General features: G+C 39.6%; 1 protein-coding gene across 1 annotated transcript; it reads left to right on the plus strand.

The window, feature by feature from the left end:
- Positions 1 to 5792: 5792 nt before the first annotated feature.
- LOC100359656 (rCG38062-like) lies at positions 5793 to 16078 on the plus strand. The gene is made up of 2 exons (XM_017602342.3): positions 5793 to 6145; positions 13320 to 16078. Coding segments are annotated over exons 1-2 (681 nt in total). The 5' UTR covers positions 5793 to 6143; the 3' UTR covers positions 13999 to 16078.
- The last annotated feature ends 5301 nt before the right edge of the window (positions 16079 to 21379 follow it).

Genomic DNA, 21379 nt, shown 5'->3' on the forward strand with positions numbered 1-21379 from the left:
TTCTGCAGCCTTGAGTACCCTTTTTGCATATCTGGGATAAAGCTGACTTGATTGTGGTAGGTGATATAGTTTGATGTGTCCTTGAATTTGGTCTATATTTATTGATAATTCTTCCATCAATGTTCATCAAAGACATTGGCCCATAGTTTTTGATTTTAGTTGGGTTTTTAATTAATTAATTTATTTATTCATTCATTCATTTTTGGTATTAGGATAATGCTACTAATTCAAAGTTTCAGTGTTTTCATCTGTTCTTCTTTTTTTAACTCTTCTTGTTATTCTTCTACTTTGTCTTCCAGCTTTGATTGTCAGGTTCTTTTTCTCTTGATCTGTTCTAATAATGAGACTTTCCGTTCAGATTGTTATTTGACTCATTGATTTTTTTTCACTTTTAAGCATCATTTTAGTTGGACTTCAGCAATTCTAGTTCTTTGTTGAATTCAGTTTTGACACCTTGGATTGACTTCCTTATTTCCTTATCTCCTTGGTTTTGTTCTCTTGCAGTATAGCCCTGTCTTCTATGAATTGTTTGAGGATATTTACAGTCACTCTTTTAAATTCTTTGTCTGGAAATTCTTCTTGGTCATTTTCATTAGGCGGCATTGTCAGCATAATAATGGTGGAGGAGACATAATGTCTTTGTGTTTCATATTGTTTCTGTTTCTGCTCTGGGATTTGTGCATCTGGAAAAGTTGATTTTCTCTCTTTTTTGTTCAGGTTGCCTTTTTTCTTTTAGTGGAGGCATTTGCAATTTTCAGGAGAGGACTTACTCTTAGTAAGGTTGAAATGCCCACTTTCCTCTCTCACATGCCCAGTTTTTCATACCAACGGTGAGACTTTAAACACTTAAGACTTTAGCCTGACTGTTTCTCTGTTTCAGTAGATAATTTCTTTCTCATGAAAACTTTGTGATATAGTGTATCATTGTTTGAATTGTTCCATTAAGCATTTAAATCTGTTAGGAATGTTTTGCTTTGGGGTAAATTGCGTGTTTACATACTCATTATGTGTTCTTAGGGTGGTTCAAACAATTAAGCATTTCTGTTTCAAAATAACATGTGGTTTGGAATTATTCCTCACTTATAATCTTACCACTCAATCTCATATTATTCACTTAGTCTCTGTTAGATAGAAATGTTTATTCTTATCCAAGCTTTGAATCTGACCACATGTTTCACAGCAATTTGGTCACATGTAAGCTATTAGGCTGTGGGTTACAAGGGACAAATGCTGAGTAAAGCATATCACTGATCTTGATTGTTCTCTCTCTCTCTCTCTCTCTCTCTCTCTCTCTCTCTCTCTCTCTCTCTCTCCTTCTTCTCTTATTCAGTTCTCAAAGTCCATGAAAAAAGAACCAGAGTCAAAGAAAACATAGATTGTCAAATTTGGAAGTGCTTCAAGAAATACATAAAAGCAGTATGTAGGCAATAGAGATCTGGTTCAATCAGTAAAACGCTTTCCCCACAAACATGAGGGTCTGAGTTTGAACTATATCCTTGGGGAAAAAAGGCTGGTTCAATGTTGTGTACCTGTAATCCTAGCACTAGGGAGGCAGAGTCAGGAATATCCTTGGGGCTTTCTGGGAAGCCAGCCAGTCTAACCAAATCACTAAGCTCCAGGTTCAGCAAGAGACTGTTTCAAAAAATTAAGTCAAGTGTTATAGAGGAATGAGGTTGAAGTTTGATGCAGTTTTTTTACACACACATATGCACTTGTAACTTTACATGTGTACACACAGAGAGACATATACACACAAAGAAACAAAAGCAGCATATAGTTTAAACTCTGTGGCCAAGGCAAGCCAGAGTTTTTAAGCCTCTAGCTGAGTTTGGGAATAATCGTAGAGGGATACTCTGTCAGAAGTCAGGAAAGGAATTTCTAGTTTCAACTCATAAGGTAGTTTTCTGTCCGGATCTATGGAAAATTATTTGCATTTTCTGGGCTTACTTTCACCATCTGATAAAAGGAATGTGTCATAATAATAGATGCTCGTATAAGCATCCTTGATTGAAAATTTAGTTACTATCTGTGAAGACATAAAGAGGATGGGCCTTAGAAAGTCAGGATTTGATTTAGGAAGGTATTGTCTACTTTGTTCTTAAATGTGTGTTCTATGCTTGGTACATTGTGTTAGCTCTTGTTTTGTTTACATGTATTTAGTGATGACAACACTGAACATCTACAGTCTTGGCGAATTTCATGAATATATGGCAATGTCATGAACTGTAGTCCTCATACTATGTTTGCATTAAAAACAGATTAATACTAAATGATCTTTGTTCCCTTTGATCAATTTCTCTACATTTTTCTCACCTATCATCCATGATTTTCTACAAAGAAAAATGGAGTTTTCGAAGTAGAAAAGCTTAGAGGATGAGTCATTCTTCTACTGAAAAATGCCCAGAGTCCTATTACTTGAATCATGCCATCTGAACAGCAGAGAATTGTAACAGGTTTCCAAACTCTAACTCTGTTTTTCTTCAATTTCCCAACTTCATATCCAGTCATCATTCTTAACATCTTTGGTGAGTTTTTAAAAATTTAAGTTTATCTTTTATGTTTTTTGGGAAGGAGGGGAACATTTTCTTTGGAGATGAACTAGTAAGTTCAGAGTGAGGATGGGCACCGAAGTTCATGACTGATTATTATCTTCAAAGAATAAATTTTAGTTGATCAGTGTCTAATGAGACAGATCTTTTAGGTGAAGCATCAAGGAGATCCATCTTGGTCTCTATCCTAACTCATTATTTTTATTGTTGATTAAAATGAGGGTGTTGATAATGAGATTAAATACATAGATAGTACAAATAAGGGGCAGTAATAGACTTAAAGACATTAGGATGGGTAAGATTCAAAAGTCATTCTGTGTTTGTGATATGAACTTTTAGTGTACTTGAATTGTGTACATGGTAGGAGAAGACAGGCTCTTTACCTACTGCTGTTTTTATACATTAGTACTTAGTACTTTACTTTCAGGGCAGTTAGGCAGTTGGGTCAGATTATCCCTTGGTAACCAAACTATCTCCCCCATATATCTGTCTGGCTGACTGGCTGACTGGCTGTCTCTTTACCCCTCTGTCTCTGTCTCTGTCTCTGTCTCTGTCTCTGTCTCTGTCTCTTTCTCTTTGTGTGTGTGCATGTTCTTTCTGTGAAGCTTATTCAGATATAAGATTATTTCACTAGGTAGAGATTAATTTTCAAGATTAGAGAGTCATGCAGTTAGAGTTTATGTGAAAGTTAGTATGAGTTCTTACATGTTTGTAATTAGATTTCTGGACGATAATTTGCAGGCTGTTCAATGATTTGGGGCAAAACACTTGCAGTGCCAGATAATGGCATTATTTAATAAAACAAAACAAAATTCTAACCATGAGAATTTAGCTTATTATGTGTAAGGCACTGTGATGAACTATAGAAAGAAAAGTTTATAGAAAGAAAAGTTCTTTTTTGGGGGGGGAACCCCAACCTTGTGTGGAGGAATGATTAAGTACTTGTCCACAATATTTTATGCTACATGTTGATGTTTGATAGGGGTAAATATGAGTCTTTGAAAATAAAGCAGCAACCTTGTGAATGGAGATTCATACATTCATAATATGATTTTTGAATGCTCTTTTTATTTTGGATGATCCTTTTCAAAGATATCGCAACTTGATATTACTTATACCCAAACTACCAAGAACTTCTGGTAAGACTTTCAGTTTTAGAGAAACAATGATGTTTTGTAGTTTAGCTGTTCCCTCTCCCTCTCCTCCTCTCCCTCCCCCTCCCTCTCTCTGTTAAACCCTTGCAATTCTTATGTAAGATTGAATAGGAAAATTTGACCTATTTTCAGACTCATCAGGCTTAATGCAAAGTTTAATGTTAGAGAGGATTTTTGAGATGTGTGATACTGAGAACTGAATCTAAGGGGATCTGTGCTAACAAGTACTCTACCACTGAGTTATAGCCCCAGCTTAATTCATTTGGTTTTTTTCAGTGTGTATTCTTTCAAATAAATGGGAGCCCCCTACTATTCTGCACCACCAGCTGCTCTCTTCTACTAATCAAGGAATGAAAATTGAGAATAGGCTTTGGCTTTAGCACAGGGAAAAAGAGCAGGTGCCAGAACTCAGATATCGAAATAGACTAGGGGTCTGTTTACTGGTCTATCATTCTCTAGTGGCAGATCATCAAGGACAAACATGTCAGCTGCGACCTGCTAGCTGCCAATAGTTCCTTTTCCACCTGTTTGTGGGCTAATCCTGGTTAGGTGTGGCTTTGCAACACCACAGGTATTGTAATGTCAGGGCAAGTCCCCACTGATCGTTAAACGTTTTTACTACAGCAACTGTTGGGGTTTCTGCCAAATGATGATCATTCACACATTAAGTAGCAGTTTCTTTTTTTTTTTTCCGGAGCTGGGGACAGAACCCAGGGCCTTGCGCTTGCTAGGCAAGTGCTCTACCACTGAGCTAAATCCCCAACCCCATAGCAGTTTCTTTTAAGAAACTACAAAATGTGTTCTAAGCAAAGAATGATTGTGGGAATCCTTTAGTGGTTTCTAAAAGTGTCATCCAGTTTTACTTTTTCAGATTTCTATGATCTCTCATATTTGTCACCAGAGTCCACTTTGCCTTACAGTCTCATCACATTTTTAAAAAATCATTTATTTGGGGTTGAATAGATGACTCAGAGGTTAAAAATAACAACAGCAAAAACAAACAAAAAACAAACAAACAAACAAAACCTGGCTGCTTTTACAGAGGACCCCAGTTTGGTTCCCGGCACCTTCACTGAAGGCTAACAACCTTCATATATTGTTCCACAGAAACACGATGCCCTGTTCTGGCCTTCATGGGCAATGTGCACACATGGGGCACATCCACATACATGTGAGCAGCATATTCATAACAAAAATTTAAAAGTTATATTTTTATTTTCTCTGTATGTGTCTGAGAATGTACCTGTGAATGCAGGTGGCCAGAGAGGCCAAAAGAAGGTGATAGAACCCCTGGAAGTAGAGTTACAGGCGGTTATGACATGCCCAATATGGATGCTAAGAATAAAACTCCCTCTTCAAAAGCAGTATATTCTCTCAACTCTTGAGCTGTCTTTCTGACTCCTGGAGTTCCGCATGTGAAGATTTTTTTTTAATCTACTTGAAATTGTCTGCAGGCAAGAGTACACAAATGGGAGTGGTACTTCTGGCTCTGTTGGTATTGCTGGGTACTTAGCACAGCTGTGTTTTTGTTAAATGTTATGTGAAGGTGGATGGCAAGTGAAGATACGAGTTAATATTGTTAAGCTCCATTGCTGGGCTGGGATAATTTGAAGTTTTCTTTTACTTGAATATTCAGTATGAAAAACCTTTGCCTTCAGACTAAAATGCCTGAACCTCACTGAAAATACCGGGCTATTGTCTGTATCCCTCCCCACTTCTCTTCCCCTCCCTCCCATCTTTTCTTTCTTCCTTCCTTTTTCTCCCCTTCTATCTTCTATATTATCTGTCTTTTTTTTTCTGTCTTAGTCTGTCTATTTGTCTGTCTGTCTGCCCCCCCACACACACACACTTGCTCATAGTAAAAAAAAAAAAGTCACAAAAATGAAGAAAAAAGCCCTCTGCATTTCTTAGCATCAATTTATGGAATTACTGAGAAGTTGGAAATTTTAGGGTATTACATCCTTAAGACCCAGACTTGCCCTTAAAGTTCAATTTTATTTACCTCGCATATGTATGTTTAATTACTTATATCCTGCCTTCTTTCAAAATGCCAAGCTTTAACTTGTTCAAAACTTCAGGTGGTGTTCCGACTGATGAAGACTGTATTCCTCAAATCTACAACAAGGAGTTGCTGCAAAAAATAGAAGCATCAACAATCAACTTTTCCATTTCTCTTTGTCTCTCTCATACACACACACACACACACACACACACACACACACACACACACGCGTGTGCGCACACACACACTATTAAAAGCGGTGATTCAGACATTTCCTGTGAAATACATCCTAGCAAATTCATTGGCAGAGGCATTAGATGAACAGCTTACCTGGGGCTTACCGTGAAATGCAGCCCAGAGAACAAGAAATATAAGCAAAAAGTTTGCTCTGGTTCTGTTTACCTACACCATCCCCTTGTGGGGTGTATCTTCATCATCATGTAAGTATGGCGTGTATTTGTGACTGTGTCTAACTAGAAGCATTAAGCATGTCTATAAATAATGTCAAAAAACATACATAAGTTTGGATTGGAAGAAAAAAATGGAGTCAAATTATCAGCAGATGTGAACATAGTTTTTGTTTTTTGCTTTTGCCTTAAATTGTTGTACCCAGTGTGCTCATTAAGTACCTCTTACTATGTGTGATTGTTTGTTACCAGATTTATGTATGCATGTACATATGCATGTCTCCTCTGTGTTCTTCCTACTGGATTTTGAACTACTACAAGCTACTACATCTGTATTAAATATTTCTATCTTTGGTACAGATTAGAGGCTGTCTTGCTGTGTTAGGAAATGAAACTGCATAGCTAATCCTACCACTGCTGGTAGTAGTTTCCACTTTCAGTAGTTCAAGTAGTCTGACTTCATAAAAGATTTATTTAGCCTTTACTAATAATAATGACAATAAATAAGCACTTTGTATTTTGTGAGCACCCATAATTAAGCTTGGCAATGTAAACAGAGCCCATTCATCAACTCCAGTTCACATGATCAGATGGCAGGTTGCTTGAAGAAAAGAGCATTTACATTTCTCTTTTAAAATCGTTAATAAAACACGACTGCTATAAAAATGATCATGTTTAGTGTGATGAGTTTGAGTGTGTGCATACATCTGTAGAGCTCTGACCACACTCACTGTGGCAAACACATTCAGATTGCTTTTGATAGAAATCAGAGAGCACAGTTCTACCCCTGTGTGGTTGGGAGTTGTTGTGTTTCACATCCTTCTGAGACAGTGTGACGTGGCCCTTGCATGTACTGCCTCATGCAAGGTCTTTGAAGTGGTATCTCCTGACTCAGATAAGGAGATATGGCCATCTACAGAATTCTAAACATCACTTTCCTGACTCAGTTTCCTGCTCTAGTCCTCTTTAAGAATTATTCATGAAAGAGGCCCCTTTCTCGTCAACAAAAGGAGAAAATGTGATGACTAGACTAACATTAGCCCTGCTGTTTATTGATGATATGGGACAATCTTAGAGTTCAGTCCTTTATCTCTTTTCATTTCTTTTCTCTTCTTTTGTCAAGATGATTGGAGTAAGGCTGGTTTAAGAGTGAGCAAGGGCTAGATGGAAAGGACATACTTGGCATAGTATATCAGACCTGACCTGAACATGGGCCTCTGTGACACAAATCTTTTTGAACAAAATGACAAGTAAAAGCTATATTCTTGAGAGTTTATTTGCATTCATTATTTTTTCTCTTTTAGTGATTCAGATTGTGCCCAGAGCTTTTCTCTTTGTTCCATTCCTAAACACCTTGGAAACCATGTCTTTTAATATGTCTGTGCCAATCACCTAACATGCTTTTTTCCTTCCCTCCACTTTAAAAAGAAGAGGTATAGTATAATTGCATCATTTCTCTCTTCTTTTCCTTCCCTTCAAACCCTTTCATATACCCCTTACTTTCAAATTTGTGACCTCTTCTTTCATTAATTGTTATTGCTTGCATATGTGTATATACATCCATATTTCTAAACTCAACCTTCTCTGTCTGGATAATGTTATTTGTATGCATGTTTTCAGGACTGACCATTTGGTGTTGGATAAAAAATTCGTGTGCTCCTCGCTGTGGAAGATTACTTTTCCCCACTCTCAGCATCCCTTACTTGCCAGTAGTTCTTTGTAAAAATTACCCCACGGTTACTTTAATAGTGAAGAATTTAAAAGATTGGTTTTAAAGGTGGAGAAAGAAGAAATACACCAAGGTTGACATTTTGAAAAACTCTGAGTATTATCATTCTAACCTGTGCTCCACATTAATGAAGACTATCCAAATTCAAGTTCCTGTTGAATCATAGAAACTAGTATGAAAAGAGTAAACGATTGCTGGTCAAGTGTGCTGGTACCATGACTATGTTAGAAATCCTCTCCTATCTTAGTTGTAAATGAGTTTAGTTGAGTTTCTTAGCCTATGAGAGCCTTGGCTTTTTTTATCACTAAAATTAAGATCACTTTTATAAGACAAAGCAAAACATGTCATTCTTTCATCACAGGAACACATACCATGTTGTTATGAGGTATGATTCTAAATATTACTGAGTTTGCTTTGCTGCAGTTTCTGTAGGGTAGATTTTCGGCTATGTCCATCAGGCATAGTGACTCACAGTTCCCTTGTTTGTTAGAGATAGTATTTGCAGGGTTCCAACTTGCAAGGTGGTTGTTCATCTTTGCTTAGCATGGTCTTAAAAACAAAACAGAGTGCTCCAAATAGCAGTTCTAAGCTCATGGTCCACATTAAAATTTTGAATTATCTAACTGAAAAGTTTGTCTTCTGTCTCTTGGAAAGTCAAAAAGGTAAGATAATACTGCTGAGTGGCCCTGATAGCCTGAAGCTAATTACTACCCTTCAGATTGGCATTCTGAACCATTGGGCATTTTAAATTCTGTCTCCCTTGGGTGTTTTCACTTAGGCATGCTGTCTTGAGAACAAGGAGTTTTAAGCAGCTTACACATCAAACTACATTCTAGAGTTTGGAGACACTATCAAAGACATACTCTTATGTACTTTTCTCTAAAGTGAAAACTCCCCGACTTTACATTTTGTACCAAATTACATTTCAGTTTAATCTCTGCTTGCTACTAAAATTATGCTAAAATTGCTAAATCAGAGTCAATATTTATCATCTCTTGAATATGTTTTAACACATATAGAAAACACTATTTGAGTTGTGCTATGTGTTGGATAGTTTTATGTAAACTTGTCATAAACTAAAATCATCTGAGAGAAGAGAACTTCAAGTAAGAAAATGCCTCCATAAGATTGGGCCGTAGGCAAGCCTGTGGGGGCATTGCCTTAATTTTTGATTAATTGAGGAGGGCTTAACCCATTGTGGGTGGTGCTATCCCTGGGATGGTGGTCTTGGGTTTTATAAGAAAGCAGGCTGAGTAAGCCACGAGGAGCAAGCCATTAAGAAGCACTCCTCCATAACCATGGCATCAATGCCTGTTTCCCGGTTTCTGCCTTGTTAGTCTCTGTCATAACTTCCAGATGATGTTAGGTGTTATGAAAAGTAAGACTGCTAACCCACATAAACCTTTTCCTTTCAAAGTTACTTTGATCATGGTGTTTTCATTACAACAACAACAACAATAATAATCATAATCATAATTCTAAGACAGAAATCAGTACCAGGATTGTGGGGTATTGCTGTGACAGATGTAACAGTGTATTTTTGGGAGGGCTGTAGAAGGACTTTAGAAGTCTGGGCTAGAAAATCCATTGTGTGTTAAAAGTTTGTTTTGTAAGATCTTGAAAGATAAGCATGTTTAAGGAAATGCCGATAATTGGAGGCCTAGCTTGTGAAATTTCAGAGGGAAGTTTGAGAATCCCTTAATGACTCTATCTGGATCATTTACTCTTTTGAATTATGAATCTGTGGCTCTGGCTAGCTGCTGCTGAAGAGTCAAGATAGCAGAATCACTAAAGTGGAACCCTTGCTTTACTGGGATAATTGATGCTGGTTGGCTGGAGCTGAGAAATAGTCACTTATTAAGAAGAGACTAGCATCATTGAGGTGAAGTCTTCTAGTAAGTGATTCCTCAGAGTGAACACACACAAGCTGTGTTCCAGAGGTGGCTAAAGTTGTCCCTCATACTGGCAGTCAAACATGGTCAACTGTAATAATTAATCAGATGGTGCTAGACTTTAGGGCATAAAGGAGTCATAGGGGGCAGCTGAAATGTGGCAGCCTGAGTCAGCAGGAGAAGACATTTGTGATGGTGAAACTAGAGTAGCAGCAGGGGCCTCAGATTGCAGTGGTCATGGAGACAATTGAGGTCCAGTGCCATGAAGAGAGCCCAGAAGAGGATATTGGTGAAGGTTTAGCCCAGGCGCAGAAGACTACAGCATTTCAGTGATTCCAATGCCATGGGATGACTGTCAAGACCTGCAGTAGTATGGAGTAGATCTGGCCGGAGTTTAGAAAAGCCGTGTGGATCCCAGACGACTGTGAGAAGAATCCCAGATATTAGAAATTGAGTGATTTATAAAGTTGGGGTTTAGTTTTACTTTGATCTGATTGTGATTGTGGTCTGGGTCTTCCCTCTTGAAATCAAATATTTAAATTATTTTGATTTTTTAGAAACCCACAGTTGAGAGAATTTGGGTTTTAAAAAAGACTTTAGACTTTTCTTTATTTTTCTTTTATTAATTATTTTATTTATTTATCTTTCAAATGTTGCCCCCCTTCTTGGTCCCCCATCAATGATCCTCCCCACCCCACTTCCCCTTGGCCTCAAAAAGGGTGGTTCCCCACCCACCCACTCTCACCTTATCCCTCTATCTGCAAACCTCCACAGGACCAAGCACATCGCCTCACACTGAGGCCAAACAGGGCAGTCCTCTACTCCATATATAGTGGGGGCCACGGACTAGCCCATGTATGCTGCTTGGTTAGTTGCTCAGTCCCTGAGAGTTCTGAGGAGTCAAGTTAGTTGATAATATGGGATTGCAATACCCCTCAGTTCCTTCAGTCCTTCCCCTAACTCCTCCATTGGGGTCCTAGGGCTCAGTCTAATGTTTGGCTGCAAGTATCTGCATCTGTCTTAGTCAGGCCCTGGCAGAGCCTCTCAGGGGACATCTATACCAGGCTCCTTGGTCAGCAAGCACATCTTGGCATGAGCAATAGTGTCAGTGTTTGCTGTCTGAAGATGGGATGGATCCTCAGGTGAAGTGGTCTCTGGATGGACTTTCCTTCAGTCTCTGTTCCATTTTTAGTCCCTGTACTTTCTTTAGACCGGAACAATTCTGGGTCAAAAATTTTGAGATGGGTAGGTGGCCCCATCCCTCAACTGGGGGCCATGACTATCTACAGGGTATGGTCTCTTCAGCTTCTGTCTCCCCACTGTTGGGCATGTTAGCTAAAGTCATCGCCACTGGGTTCTTGGAGCCTTTCTAATCCCTGGTGTCTGGGGCTTACTCGTGGTTCCTCTGTCTCCAACCTCACACTGCTGTAATATTTTTATTCATTCTCCATGTTGTCCCCCATATATGATCCTGCCCCCTTTCCCACCCCCCTTGCACCCAGGTCCCTCCCTCCCTCTGCCTCCTGTGATTATTTTGTTCTCCCTTCTATATGGAATTGAAGCATCCACACTTGGGCATTCCTTCTTTTTAAGCTTCATATGGACTAGGTGTTATATCATGGGTATTCTGAATTTTTTGGCTAATATCCACTTATCAGTGAGTACATACTATGTATTTCCTTTATGGGTCTAGGTTACCTCACTCAGGATGATATTTTCTAGTTCCATCCATTTGCCTGCAAAATTTGTGAAGTCGTCATTTTGAATAACTGAGTAGCAATCAATTGTGTAAATGTACTATATTTCCTGTATCCATTCTTTTGGTGAGGGACATCTGAGTTGTTTCCAGCTTCTGGCTATTATAAATAAGGCTTCTATAATTATAGTGGAGTACATATTCTTGTAATATATTAGAGCTTCTTTTGGGTATATGCCCAAGTGGAATTATTTTAAAGACTGAACTTTTAAAGTGTTTGAATTTATAAGACTGTGCGACTTTCTAAGTTTGTAAAATGTATACTCTGGTGTTTATATTAATATGTGGTCTTGGGAATGGACAATAAACAAAAGTTTGTGGCTTTATAGCATACAACCTTGTTATCACTGTGACCCCCAACCATAAAGTTGTTGCTACTTCATAACTACAATTTTGCTACCATTATAAATGTAATGTAAATCTCTGATATGCAAGATATTTGATATGTGACCCCTGTAAAGACCCCTGATATGACTGACAGGTTGAGAATCCTTGTTCACAGGAAAGTGTTTGTGTGTCAAGTTGACCAGACATCCACTGTGCTGTATCCAACTTGATATAAACTAATGTCATCTGAGAGGAGGAGACCTCAAATAAGAAATGCTTCCATAAGATCTGGCTGTAGGCTAGCCTATAAGACATTTTCTTAATTATTTTTGATAGAAGAGGATCCAGTCCAGTATGAGTAGTTCTATCCTTGGCTTGTTTGTCCTGGGTTGTATATGAAATTAGGCTGAGAAAACGTTAAGGAACAAGCCAGTAAGCAGCATCCCTTCATGGCTACTGCATCAGCTCCTGTGCCCAGGTTCCTGCCCTGTTTGAGTCCTGTCATGACTTCCTTTGATGAACAGTGATTTGAAAGCATAGGCCATATAAATCATTCTTCCCTCAATTGCTTTGATCATGCTGTGTCATCCCAGCAATGATAACCCTAACTAGAACACGTTGTCAATGTGTAATAATTTCCTTCTGAGGAGATTCACTATGCCACTGTTCTTTTAATACTTACCTCACTCAAAGCTCTTTGTTAATGTCAATATGTTCGCTATGATAGAAGGCATAGAAGAGATTTCAGAGGAGTTGTGAGAATGTTCTAAGCATGGTACTTTCAAAAGATACCAATTTGAAGAATTACTTGGAGGCTATAGAAGAAACAGTTGTTAACTTTAATTAGTATTTCTGTGTAAAGGAGGAGAAGACATTTAGGAATCACATTTTCTTTCATTCTCTTAATTTCACTTAAAAATTATAAGTGTAATATTTTCCACTCATTTCTAGTGCATTAATCAAGAAGAATCTTATTCTTCCCTACTAGACATGTGCTCCAAGATTCTTTTCCTTTGATTCTGATATATGAATCTATCTGTGCATGGAAAGTTCTTCTAATTCTTTGGTTAATCTGAGTGATCAGAAAGAAAGATCAAACATTACTAGAGACATCAGTTTAAATGTAGAAAGCTTTGAAAGGGACAAAAGACCGTTTTGTTTTCTTTTGTTTTGCTTTAGAAACGATCCCTCTAACAGAGCTCTGACTGTCCTGGAACTCACTATGTAGACTGGGTTGGCCTCAAACTCAGAGATCTGCTTCCTTAGTGCTGGCCTATCACATCTGGCACTGGAAAAAAAAAGATATTTTTGTCTTTGCCATTATTTGCCACCAAAAGTAAGATGCCTTTTAAATGGCTGGATGACATCATGTGAAACTGGGTCTAACCATGGGAAATATATTAACATCATTAAATCCCTTGCCCAAACAAAACTATAGTTTCAAGTGCTTTTCATTGTTTTGAATGCAAACTCATATAATTTTTCTTCTCTACTTTACTCCAGGAATCCTGCTCAACTTCACATTTTAAAAAATCGAGACTATATGAAAGACCTCCGCAGGTACCTGGTGTTCAAATACATCCAGTATCTAGTCCTCCCTTCTCCAAACATCATCATGACTCTGCTGGGATCTCTTGCCAGTGTGTATGTCATGCTGGTCTTGACATTTCCTTCGGTTTCCAGAAAACCCACTGCGGTGTTGATTGGTAGCATAGCCCAGGCAGACATCTTAGTTGGCTGCAGCATGCTTTCTGCCGTCTCAGAAGGCATCATAGAGAGTGAGTCATCGTCAGCTTCTTTTCAGTCAGCCTTGAGGCAGAACTTCCAAATTGCAAATATACATGCCAGTTCCCTTTTACTCAGCTGTGTTACCCTTGAGGCTTTTCTGATTACTTTTCTTCCAGTAGAGACACGCCACGTAAGGAATGTTAGATGTGCCACAGTCACTTCTAAACTCATCTGGGCTGTTGTAAGTATCGAGTGTTTTCTCTATCAGCTTGAGTGTGTCAAAGGCCTTAACATCTCCTATCTTGGCATCCAAAGGCAAGTTCAGCTATTGATGAGTTTCTTTTATGAAGCCATAAGGCTGATGAAATTACTTACTTACCCCATTGGAGTTCTTCTGAGAATCTTCAATGTGTATCTTTTTTATAAAATGTATTTCCGAGACAAGTATAGTTAGTTTTTCGGGACTGTGAGATAGATTAGTGCTCCAGTTGTTTTGTCAAACAGTCACATTTATGATGCTGTGAAGGTATTTTATAGCTGTGATTAGCTTTTAGTTTGTTAATATTAAGAAAATATATTAACATCCGTAGTGTACATGGCTTCATCTAAACAGTGAGAACATGAAAAGCAGACTTTCCAGGGAAAGGACTATTGTCTGAAGACTGCTCACTTGACTTTCCAAGCTCTTATTTTCACTGCACATTTCAGCATCAAGACTACAGCACCTGTGTCCCTGATGTTCCAGCCTGGTGGCCCGCCCCACAGAATTTGAACTCTCCAGCTCTGAAAAATCATGTGAGAGTTAAAAATAAAGAGAAAATACAGCTTGCTCAGTCTGTATAGCGTTACTTGTATGTATCTATGATTTCAGGACTGACCACCTGGTATTGGGTATCCAATTAGTGTGCTCTTCCCTGGGGAAGACTATTTCTCCAGCTCTCAGCAGTCCTTAGTTGCCTATAGTTCTTTGTCTAGATTCGGGATCCTGTGAGAGTTCCTTCATCCCTGTTAGCATGTTTGTTATGGCCATCCTTGTTCAGGTCATGTTTAGATGGGCATGTTGGAGAGCCTTCATGGATGAAGTTTCTGACATTATCAGGAGACACAATATTATAGCAAACTTTATTTTCTCTAGCTCTTAGACTGTTTCTATCATCTCTTCTGCAATTACAATTGATGAAAAAATTGGATATTTGGCAAAGACTGGAGAGAGGGAGAAGTGGAAAAATGCTGTAATCATATTATAATTTCAAAAATAAGCTGGTTGCTGCCGCTGCAGAGAGCCCCTGGGCAGCACCCCACGAGCGAACCTGAGCCTCTGGACCACAGGTAAGACCAAATTTTCTGCTGCAAGAAAGCTGCCTGGTGAGCTTGGGACACGGAAGCAGAATTTCTCTAGGAGGCACGGTCTGTGTTTACCGGAAGTCCCACACCCGCGGATCCCGGCCCGCAGCAGCTCTCTGCTCCCAGACCCGGTGAGAGAGAGACCCAACCGCCTGGTCAGGTGGGCACTCCTGAGGCTGCAGAGCGGAAGAGACCACCAACACTGCTCACCCCTGCCCACATCCCTGGCCCAAGAGGAAACTGTATAAGGCCTCTGGGCTCCCGTGGGGGAGGGCCCAGGAGCGGCAGGACTTCTGCGCCTGAGACACCGCCGGAACCTGAAAGAAACAGACCGGATAAACAGTTCTCTGCACCCAAATCCCGTGGGAGGGAGAGCTAAACCTTCAGAGAGGCAGACAAGCCTGGGAAACCAGAAGAGACTGCTCCCTGCACACACATCTCGGACGCCAGAGGAAAAAGCCAAAGACCATCTGGAACCCTGGTGCACTGAAGCTCCCGGAAGGGGCGGCACAGGTCTTCCTGGTTGCTGCCGCTGCAGAGAGCCCCTGGGCAGCACCCCACGAGCGAACCTGAGCCTCGGGACCACAGGTAAGACCAAATTTTCTGCTGCAAGAAAGCTGCCTGGTGAACTCAAGACACAGGCCCACAGGAACAGCTGAAGACCTGTAGAGAGGAAAAACTACACGCCGGAAAGCAGAACACACTGTCCCCATAACTGACTGAAAGAGAGGAAAACAGGTCTACAGCACTCCTGACACACAGGCTTATAGGTCAGTCTAGCCACTGTCAGAAATAGCAGAACAAAGTAACACTAGAGATAATCTGATGGCGAGAGGCAAGCGCAGGAACCCAAGCAACAGAAACCAAGACTGCATGCCATCATCGGAGCCCAATTCTCCCGCCAAAACAAACATGGAATATCCAAACACACCAGAAAAGCAAGATCTAGTTTCAAAATCATATTTGATCATGATGCTGGAGGACTTCAAGAAAGACATGAACACACTTAGGGAAACACAGGAAATCATTAATAAACAAGTAGAGGCCTACAGAGAGGAATGGCAAAAATCCCTGAAAGAATTCCAGGAAAACACAATCAAACAGATGAAGGAATTAAAAATGGAAATAGAAGCAATCAAGAAAGAACACATGGAAACAACCCTGGATATAGAAAACCAAAAGAAGAGACAAGGAGCTGTAGATACAAGCTTCACCAACAGAATACAAGAGATGGAAGAGAGAATCTCAGGAGCAGAAGATTCCATAGAAATCATTGACTCAACTGTCAAAGATAATGTAAAGCGGAAAAAGCTACTGGTCCAAAACATACAGGAAATCCAGGACTCAATGAGAAGATCAAACCTAAGGATAATAGGTATAGAAGAGAGTGAAGACTCCCAGCTCAAAGGACCAGTAAATATCTTCAACAAAATCATAGAAGAAAACTTCCCTAACCTAAAAAAAGAGATACCCATAGGCATACAAGAAGCCTACAGAACTCCAAATAGATTGGACCAGAAAAGAAACACCTCCCGTCACATAATTGTCAAAACACCAAACGCACAAAATAAAGAAAGAATATTAAAAGCAGTAAGGGAAAAAGGTCAAGTAACATATAAAGGGAGACCTATCAGAATCACACCAGACTTCTCGCCAGAAACTATGAAGGCCAGAAGATCCTGGACTGATGTCATACAGACCCTAAGAGAACACAAATGCCAGCCCAGGTTACTGTATCCAGCAAAACTCTCAATTAACATTGATGGAGAAACCAAGATATTCCATGACAAAACCAAATTTACACAATATCTTTCTACAAATCCAGCACTACAAAGGATAATAAATGGTAAAGCCCAACATAAGGAGGCAAGCTATACCCTAGAAGAAGCAAGAAACTAATCGTCTTGGCAACAAAACAAAGAGAATGAAAGCACACAAACATAACCTCACATCCAAATATGAATATAAAGGGAAACAATAATCACTATTCCTTAATATCTCTCAATATCAATGGCCTCAACTCCCCAATAAAAAGACATAGATTAACAAACTGGATACGCAACGAGGACCCTGCATTCTGCTGCCTACAGGAAACACACCTCAGAGACAAAGACAGACACTACCTCAGAGTGAAAGGCTGGAAAACAACTTTCCAAGCAAATGGTCAGAAGAAGCAAGCTGGAGTAGCCATTCTAATATCAAATAAAATCAATTTCCAACTAAAAGTCATCAAAAAAGATAAGGAAGGACACTTCATATTCATCAAAGGAAAAATCCACCAAGATGAACTCTCAATCCTAAATATCTATGCCCCAAATACAAGGGCACCTACATACGTAAAAGAAACCTTACTAAAGCTCAAAACACACATTGCACCTCACACAATAATAGTGGGAGATTTCAACACCCCACTCTCATCAATGGACAGATCATGGAAACAGAAATTAAACAGTGATGTCGACAGACTAAGAGAAGTCATGAGCCAAATGGACTTAACGGATATTTATAGAACATTCTATCCTAAAGCAAAAGGATATACCTTCTTCTCAGCTCCTCATGGTACTTTCTCCAAAATTGACCATATAATTGGTCAAAAAACGGGCCTCAACAGGTACAGAAAGATAGAAATAATCCCATGCGTGCTATCGGACCACCACGGCCTAAAACTGGTCTTCAATAACAATAAGGGAAGAACGCCCACATATACGTGGAAATTGAACAATGCTCTACTCAATGATAACCTGGTCAAGGAAGAAATAAAGAAAGAAATTAAAAACTTTTTAGAATTTAATGAAAATGAAGATACAACATACTCAAACTTATGGGACACAATGAAAGCTGTGCTAAGAGGAAAACTCATAGCGCTGAGTGCCTGCAGAAAGAAACAGGAAAGAGCATATGTCAGCAGCTTGACAGCACACCTAAAAGCTCTAGAACAAAAAGAAGCAAATACACCCAGGAGGAGTAGAAGGCAGGAAATAATCAAACTCAGAGCTGAAATCAACCAAGTAGAAACAAAAAGGACCATAGAAAGAATCAACAGGACCAAAAGTTGGTTCTTTGAGAAAATCAACAAGATAGATAAACCCTTAGCCAGACTAACGAGAGGACACAGAGAGTGCGTCCAAATTAACAAAATCAGAAATGAAAAGGGAGACATAACTACAGATTCAGAGGAAATTCAAAAAATCATCAGATCTTACTATAAAAACCTATATTCAACAAAATTTGAAAATCTTCAGGAAATGGACAATTTCCTAGACAGATACCAGGTATCAAAGTTAAATCAGGAACAGATAAACCAGTTAAACAACCCCATAACTCCTAAGGAAATAGAAGCAGTCATTAAAGGTCTCCCAACCAAAAAGAGCCCAGGTCCAGATGGGTTTAGTGCAGAATTCTATCAAACCTTCATAGAAGACCTCATACCAATATTATCCAAACTATTCCACAAAATTGAAACAGATGGAGCCCTACCGAATTCCTTCTACGAATCTACAATTACTCTTATACCTAAACCACACAAAGACACAACAAAGAAAGAGAACTTCAGACCAATTTCCCTTATGAATATCGACGCAAAAATACTCAATAAAATTCTGGCAAACCGAATTCAAGAGCACATCAAAACAATCATTCACCATGATCAAGTAGGCTTCATCCCAGGCATGCAGGGATGGTTTAATATACGGAAAACCATCAACGTGATCCATTATATAAACAAACTGAAAGAACAGAACCACATGATCATTTCATTAGATGCTGAGAAAGCATTTGACAAAATTCAACACCCCTTCATGATAAAAGTCCTGGAAAGAATAGGAATTCAAGGCCCATACCTAAACATACTAAAAGCCATATACAGCAAACCAGTTGCTAACATTAAACTAAATGGAGAGAAACTTGAAGCAATCCCACTAAAATCAGGGACTAGACAAGGCTGCCCACTCTCTCCCTACTTATTCAATATAGTTCTTGAAGTTCTAGCCAGAGCAATCAGACAACAAAAGGAGATCAAAGGGATACAGATCGGAAAAGAAGAGGTCAAAATATCACTATTTGCAGATGATATGATAGTATATTTAAGTGATCCCAAAAGTTCCACCAGAGAACTACTAAAGCTGATAAACAACTTCAGCAAAGTGGCTGGGTATAAAATTAACTCAAATAAATCAGTTGCCTTCCTCTATACAAAAGAGAAACAAGCCGAGAAAGAAATTAGGGAAACGACACCCTTCATAATAGACCCAAATAATATAAAGTACCTCGGTGTGACTTTAACCAAGCAAGTAAAAGATCTGTACAATAAGAACTTCAAGACACTGAGGAAAGAAATTGAAGAAGACCTCAGAAGATGGAAAGATCTCCCATGCTCATGGATTGGCAGGATTAATATAGTAAAAATGGCCATTTTACCAAAAGCAATCTACAGATTCAATGCAATCCCCATCAAAATACCAATCCAATTCTTCAAAGAGTTAGACAGAACAATCTGCAAATTCATCTGGAATAACAAAAAACCCAGGATAGCTAAAGCTATCCTCAACAATAAAAGGACTTCAGGGGGAATCACTATCCCTGAACTCAAGCAGTATTACAGAGCAATAGTGATAAAAACTGCATGGTATTGGTACAGAGACAGACAGATAGACCAATGGAATAGAATTGAAGACCCAGAAATGAACCCACACTCCTATGGTCACTTGATTTTTGACAAAGGAGCCAAAACCATCCAATGGAAAAAAGATAGCATTTTCAGCAAATGGTGCTGGTTCAACTGGAGGGCAACATGTAGAAGAATGCAGATCGATCCATGCTTATCACCCTGTACAAAGCTTAAGTCGAAGTGGATCAAGGACCTCCACATCAAACCAGACACACTCAAACTAATAGAAGAAAAACTGGGTAAGCATCTGGAACACATGGGCACTGGAAAAAATTTCCTGAACAAAACACCAATGGCTTATGCTCTAAGATCAAGAATTGACAAATGGGATCTCATAAAACTGCAAAGCTTCTGTAAGGCAAAGGACACTGTGGTTAGGACACAACGGCAACCAACAGATTGGGAAAAGATCTTTACCAACCCTACAACAGATAGAGGCCTTATATCCAAAATATACAAAGAACTCAAGAAGTTAGACCGCAGGGAAACAAATAACCCTATTAAAAAATGGGGTTCAGAGCTAAACAAAGAATTCACAGCTGAGGAATGCCGAATGGCTGAGAAACACCTAAAGAAATGTTCAACATCTTTAGTCATAAGGGAAATGCAAATCAAAACAACCCTGAGATTTCACCTCACACCAGTGAGAATGGCTAAGATCAAAAACTCAGGTGACAGCAGATGCTGGCGAGGTTGTGGAGAAAGAGGAACACTCCTCCATTGTTGGTGGGATTGCAGACTGGTAAAACCATTCTGGAAATCAGTCTGGAGGTTCCTCAGAAAATTGGACATTGAACTGCCTGAGGATCCAGCTATACCTCTCTTGGGCATATACCCAAAAGATGCCTCAACATATAAAAGAGACACGTGCTCCACTATGTTCATCGCAGCCTTATTTATAATAGCCAGAAAATGGAAAGAACCCAGATGCCCTTCAACAGAGGAATGGATACAGAAAATGTGGTACATCTACACAATGGAATACTACTCAGCTATCAAAAACAACGAGTTTATGAAATTCGTAGGCAAATGGTTGGAACTGGAAAATATCATCCTGAGTGAACTAACCCAATCACAGAAAGACATACATGGTATGCACTCATTGATAAGTGGCTATTAGCCCAAATGCTTGAATTACCCTAGATCCCTAGAACAAACGAAACTCAAGACGGATGATCAAAATGTGAATGCTTCACTCCTTCTTTAAATGAGGAAAAAGAATACCCTTGGCAGGGAAGGGAGAGGCAAAGATTAAAACAGAGACTGAAGGAACACCCATTCAGAGCCTGTCCCACATTTGGCCCATACATATACAGCCACCCAATTGGACTAGATGGATGAAGCAAAGAAGTGCAGACCGACAGGAGCCGGATGTAGATCGCTCCTGAGAGACACAGCCAGAATACAGCAAATACAGAGGCGAATGCCAGCAGCAAACCACTGAACTGAGAATAGGTCCCCTATTGAAGGAATCAGAGAAAGAACTGGAAGAGCTTGAAGGGGCTCCAGACCCCAAAAGTACAACAATGCCAAGCAACCAGAGCTTCCAGGGACTCAGCCACTACCTAAAGACTATACATGGACTGACCCTGGACTCTGACCCCATAGGTAGCAATGAATATCCTAGTAAGAGCACCAATGGAAGGGGAAGCCCTGGGTCCTGCTAAGACTGAACCCCCAGTGAACTAGTCTATGGGGGGAGGGCGGCAATGGTGGGAGGGTTGGGAGGGGAACACCCATAAGGAAGGGGAGGGGGGAGGGGGATGTTTGCCCGGAAACCGGGAAAGGGAATAACACTCGAAATGTATATAAGAAATACTCAAGT

This window comes from Rattus norvegicus, chromosome X (assembly GCF_036323735.1).
Source record: "Rattus norvegicus strain BN/NHsdMcwi chromosome X, GRCr8, whole genome shotgun sequence".
NCBI classification, from domain to species: domain Eukaryota; kingdom Metazoa; phylum Chordata; class Mammalia; order Rodentia; family Muridae; genus Rattus; species Rattus norvegicus.